Source organism: Sphaeroforma arctica (assembly GCF_001186125.1).
Source record: "Sphaeroforma arctica JP610 unplaced genomic scaffold supercont1.487, whole genome shotgun sequence".
Classification (NCBI taxonomy): domain Eukaryota; class Ichthyosporea; order Ichthyophonida; genus Sphaeroforma; species Sphaeroforma arctica.
In genome coordinates, this window is record NW_014040071.1 from 62227 (window position 1) to 68611 (window position 6385).

General features: G+C 40.2%; 2 protein-coding genes across 2 annotated transcripts; one reads left to right on the plus strand and one right to left on the minus strand.

Annotated features, from left to right (window-relative positions):
• Window positions 1-2259: 2259 nt before the first annotated feature.
• Window positions 2260-3777, plus strand: SARC_06680 (hypothetical protein; the record flags this gene model as incomplete). Its single annotated transcript, XM_014299405.1, has 6 exons — window positions 2260-2355; window positions 2597-2743; window positions 2862-3064; window positions 3196-3298; window positions 3491-3580; window positions 3685-3777. The coding sequence occupies 6 exons, from the start codon at window positions 2260-2262 to the stop codon at window positions 3775-3777; spliced, it is 732 nt and encodes a 243-aa protein (XP_014154880.1).
• A 1429-nt stretch (window positions 3778-5206) lies between these two features.
• On the minus strand, window positions 5207-5905 carry SARC_06681 (hypothetical protein; the record flags this gene model as incomplete). Its single annotated transcript, XM_014299406.1, has 2 exons — window positions 5207-5391; window positions 5680-5905. The coding sequence occupies 2 exons, from the start codon at window positions 5903-5905 to the stop codon at window positions 5207-5209; spliced, it is 411 nt and encodes a 136-aa protein (XP_014154881.1).
• Window positions 5906-6385: the final 480 nt, after the last annotated feature.

Genomic DNA, 6385 nt, shown 5'->3' on the forward strand with positions numbered 1-6385 from the left:
AAATATAAATAGATAAACACACCCACACAAACGCACAGAAAAAAGGTACACGCACACACACAAAGACACACACACACTCACACACACATACACACAAACACTCACACACTCACACATCTATATATATATATATACGGATATATATTTATCTATATATATACATATGTATATAAATATATGTATATATGTATATATATGTATATATATATATATATATATATATATAATAATATATATATAATAAATAACACACACACACACACACACACACACACACATTTATATATATATGTACATAAATGTATATAAATGTATAAATGTATATAAATAGACACACACACACATATATATATAAATATATATATATATATACGTACTTGCATATATATCTATAGGTATTCAGGCGCTTGTAGTGTGCAACGTGCACATATTTGCAACTGATTTAACTTTTTGGTTCCCTATCTCAATGTCGGGTTTCAGAGCGACATCGACTTGAATATTTACTTGTGGGATCGTCAGTTGTATGCTAAGTTTGTTCGATATTGGATACTGAAGTGTGGCCACTAAGCAGGCAGTGCTAGATAAATATTTACTTGACACTGATTGGTCTTCATTTGTCGAGATATAGTTGTTGGTTGTGTAGAGTAATCTGACAAGACAGTATAATCAGTTTGTTATTCACACTAGTGTCGCATCCACGTGCGTGTTTTCCTATTCAAATAGGAGAGAGAGTTGCCCAGTACCATAGAAATTGAGAGTTCGACGGTCAAATTAGAGGAGAAGGGTGTGCAACTAGAGGTGACCATCATCGATACGCCAGGTACTGTGTAAACAAGTGTAAAATATATTGGCATGACGATATGATTGGTTCAGAGAGTGTCATAGTTGTGGATAACATGTCATTTATTTGGACTGAACGCGAGCTACCACGGAAGTGAGCCACACAAGCGTGTAGATGTGCATGGTGAATTTTGGTTTCGATACATGGTTTAGGTTATGGAACATGGGCGCACGAGGGCAATATACTTGCTGGTCTGTAACACTCACAAATACTTCGTGGCTTGTTTCGACGATTCTTCATCTACTTTAGTCCGGTTCACTGTATTCTTGAATCATATTTTTCACCAACGATTTTATACGCATAGTGCTGTGATACAATTCATACCGAGTATAGTATGCTGCCTGCCAATTTCATAAAGCGCCTCAAGGTTCTTACCGCCAAACACCTGCTTGTAAATAGATTATATGTTCCCGAGTTGTAGCGTTTGTTATCAGTTTCGTTACTATGCCAAGGTTGTCATTAATCATTTAAAGCTTGCATGATTGCTTTGAACACACGTGCGGGGATCGCTTGATCGGGAAAGATATAGCTACCAACTTACTTGATGGATTGTTAAGGGCATGGAATGAGGGTGTCCATACGCCACATATTACGCCACATATGTTGAAGCGAGTTATTGCTCAGGTCAACTTCGTGTATTTGGTACTCTACACAGCCACCCATAAATGCACGTAAATTTTCCGCACAAAAGGCATACGCTATCGCGTTAGTAAGTGCCATAACCGTGATGTAGCATCCAGGAGCTTTGCTAGAGGTGAAATCAATTATTAGCACTACATGCGGCTACTTTGGCATATGCGTGTTTGGTTTAAATGCAATGTCAGAGCAGATATACCTTGAAGATATTGCTAATATGCCAAACTTGTATTGATATTGATGCACCATGTTCTTTTATTCTTCTGCTGTGGTGCGTCTTTGAATATACACATATAGTATCGAAACTAACGAGTTGATAGAGAATAGTGATAATGTCACATTGGTTGTGTTCAATTAGTGTGCACTACTGAAACCTCAACAACGAATGATCATTTGGGTTGAGCATATGATCTACTGACTCAGTATCGGAAGTATTAATATGTCAACCATCTGATTATTCCCTACTGATCGCAAATTCAACACAGGGTACGGGGGCCAGGTCAATAACACTGACTTAGTTGAACGCATCGTGAATGAAGTGCACGCGCGAAACAGGTGTGAAAATTAGTGCAGACACCCGTGCGTTACCTTACCGAACACAAGATGCTCCGTCAATTGTCAATATTGCTGCGACTGAATTGATTCGAGCAGGTTGAGGATTCTTGCCTCACTTCACTAACTTGTTTACTCGCCCTCAATTTATCAGTGCACACTTGGAAAATGAGGGTCGTGTGATCCGCTCAGTAAAGCCAAAAGACCCCAGAGTGCACGCTTGTATATACATGGTCCAGCCAGATCCACACGGTTTGCAGCGGATTGACCTGGAATTCCTGTTAAAAATGCACAAAATTGTCAATGTCGTTATTGGCATCGCAAAGGTAAGGATTTTTTAATTCTTGTCACGTATCCATGTGTATACCACAATGAATCCACTGGTATTATGCGTGCGCTAATCAATGCCCAAAATTCCAAAATTGTAATATCCCGTGCAAGCTAGCTAAAAGTTGCACTAAATTGAGTTATTGAGTTTGTGGTTTGAGCCGATTTGTCCCGGTTTAAACTTGTACGCGGTTGTTTTTCAACATATGCGCACTCACATTTGACGTTGTTCACTCATAGGCTGACACGCTCACCGCTGGTGAAATTTCTGCCGTGAAAGCGGCCATCAGTGCCGACATACAGAGACATGATATCGAACTCTACACCCCAGAAGCTGACTTTGATACAAATATGGAGATTGATACTCAAACAGCGACTGATGGCCAGGTACGTCTTTTCTAAAATAACTGATTCGAGAAGACGATCTCGCCAATGTCTCATAAATGATTGTATCGTTTATTTCAATTCTTGTGATGATTCATCTAGAACTACATATTCACAACAGACGAGTTCAGTCTTCTCTGTCTTTTCGTCAACGAAAAGGGTTAAAGTCGATGGAAATCTCATGCTCGGACGAGAATATCCCTGGGGTAGTATTACTATCACCAACGAGAAGATCAGTGATTTCACCAAACTGAGGAATATGCTAGTGTGCTCACACATGCTAGATCTAATCGACCGTACGAATTTGCTATATGAACAGTTCAGGTAAGCTGACAGAAACTTTCGCACACTTTTTACCATCCTACAAAAGACAAATTACCTAGGGCAATACGGGCAGCTGTGTGTAGTATTGCCAGTCATACAGTTACTTCTATGTTTCTGCGTACATTGTGTAGGACGGATGAATTGTTGAAGCTCGGTCTCACGAATACTACGAGTTTGATGAATGAATTCAAGATCAAGGATGATAAATTGCAAGAACAGCTGAAGGCTATTGAGGTACATACAATCGATTTGATGGTATACTGCATAAGTAACCAAATGCTTTCAGAAATGGCACTTTTGGAAGTAGTTTTTACGAGCGGATATTTCTACTGGGGTTCAGCCATTTAAGAAGCCTCGACTTTCAATATATGCATACGATAGATAGGTAGTGTTCATGTATTCATGATATCGTGTTTTTACTCCCAGGATATGTCACAGAAATTAATATGCAAGGTTGAGAACGACGCTGCCGCCCAATACGAAGATGCCTACAAGCTATATGAAGACAACCAAAGAGTATGTAATTCTTTGATAGTTATGCTCCGTCTCCGTATTGTAGTGTGACTCATCACAGAGCACTGTGAAAATCATTCACCTTTCTTCATATTTCAACCCTACAGGATTTACTTGCGCGTTTGACCAAAGAGAAAGAGAAAATGCAAGCCTACGAAGTTTTAACCAAGGCTCCTATGAGGGTAGCACGGACTGGATAATCTATTCCGCGCATATTATTATAACTCGGATTTCAAATCAGTTCTTAAGGGAATCTCGATGAACAAATATATAGAATGAACGGCGAATGGAAAGAGTGACTGGGCTGTCATGTTTGGAAGGAACATCAAACAGCTTAACAAAAAAACCAAATTATTTGTGTACAAGGTGCCATACAGTAAGATGTCAGTGTTCCGCCAATTCGTGCACGGATAGTGCATGACTCGAATGTTTGTGGCATTATATCACCTTTGTTCACTACCAATAAAATTAAGAGCAGCAAATTGGATGGTCGAGTATTTTTTAAGTAATTACCAGTCAAATTGAAATTATGGGACAGCCAAGGCCAACCACACAATGTGTAATGGCATGTACTAAATGTCACACAAACATAGAGACCTGCGCAGAAATTCTGATAGTCATATAAGCCCGACTTCACAGTTTTAAGGTCAGGTGCAGTCGTGGAAAAAACCGGCGTTCCTAAACTACAGGGTCCGAATACATCAAAAGAACGTCACAAAAGCGACACACACTCACAACTTTGCGTAAAAAAGACTTGGCAGAGTACATAGTTTAGACGAATTCATTACTTGTAAACTAGAAAAGATACTAGTATATGGACTAATCAGTGGCAATATAAACACTCTAGTACCCAAGTTGTTCGAGACTCAATAGAACAGTATGCATCCACGCTATTCGGTATTCTCAACTAGAGCCAAGGGCCTACCCCATTCCCATGGTGGAGGGTATGGTGCGTTAGGCCGGCAAACAAGCCCTAATCCTTTAATCAGATGTAGTGCAGTGACATATGCACGCCTCAATGTAAAGTGCCAAGCAAGTACCGAGATATATGCATACTGTCATGATTGCGATAATCCAAAGACAGAGAGCAAGAAGAGTGTTAAAGCCTTTTCTGTGGGGTATCATATACCTTATTCTATAAGTTAGATTCCGCCATAGGGCGGTAAGTGATCTGGTCAACACACACGTCTGCCGGACTGTCTATGCAATGCACAATCATCGCTGCCGCTGACTTTGGGGTCATGTACTGTGGTCTGCCTTCCAGGCGAATGTTCGTATCTGTAAGTGTACAATTTGTATACAAACAATAGTTTTTCAGATATATGCAGAAGCTTGCCATACTTAGGTGTTCGAAGCTACACCCAGAGATAGCATGCGACGTGCAACTATTTGCCAAGGATTGAAGGTGCGTCTGCTTAAATAGAGCAATACTTCAAGTTGACGCCTGGCGTGCTCGAGCAGGCAAGGTACCTTGCATATCGTCAACATCGCCAAATGGACAGACTTTATGAGAAAGCAAAACAAACATATAAGCCCCAGCGTATTGACATCACCTCGCACCACAATTTAAACCATTCGCGCACACTCGACCGGAGTTTATCCTATCACAGGAAGATACATTCGTACAACCTAGTGCCTTCGGAAATCGTTGCAATAATCTGCGCTCCTGTATATGTCGCTTAACACAAGCGAGGGCAGTGCCCTACCTGTTCCTCCAGGGTACGCAGCAGTTACTTTCACGCCCGCCTTTCTTCCTTCTTTGGCCAGGGATCCCGTTAAACCATCCAACGCATATTTACTGGCAGAGTATACACCTACAGAGTGAATTGGATCAATCGTAAGATAATGGCAGGTTTGACAAATTTGACGGGAGTAGGCGAATATGGTAATATGAGCATGTTAAAGTTACCTTTAGTGAACACGTAAAGCGAGAATCTCCAGCTACCAATATTGAATTCAAATGCAAGACTACGAATAATCACTGAAATAGCGTGGTGCCGCCAGTTGGCATTATATTTACAAGTCATTAGCGTCCTAACAGCTACTATAGCACACAAGGTGTATACGTGTCCCCAGTTCCGCTACACACACACATGATATACCAAAGTTCTCCTGCTTGGTGAGAGCGACGGTGGACACAACGTTCAGGATGTGTCCTTCTCCTCGGCTAGTCATATCCTTCATAGCCTCACGACACAGGATGAAGGGGGCTCTCACATTGATGACAATTAGCAGGTCAAAGTTCTCGATGGTTTCATCGCAGATCTTTGTTTTGACGTTATTGTTGGAGAATCCAGCATTATTGACCAATACGTCGGCCTTTCCCATTTTAGCTATAGCATCTCTGTGTACAATCAATGTCGAGGTTTCAGCGCGTTAGTATTGCTTGACTCATTTCTCAAGTCGATAAACGAAGTCAAGGATACGGTAGTCAACACGGGAATATCTTAGACACTATTGGTAGTCATATATTACTGATATACATGCATCATTGGTAGTCATATACTGCTTATAGTCATACATTATTGGTAGTCATATATTGCTATTAGTCATATATTATTGATAATCATGTACTGCTGGTAGTCATATATTATTGGTAGTCATATACTGCTCATAGTAATATATTATTGGTAATCCCATAGCAGTATACTATTGATAATCATGCACTGCTGGTAGTCATATATTATTGGTAGTCATGTACTGCTAATAGCCATATATTATTGGTAGTCATATACTGCTCATAGTCACTATATTATTGATAATCATGTACTGATGGTAGTCATATATTATTGATAGTCACATACTGCT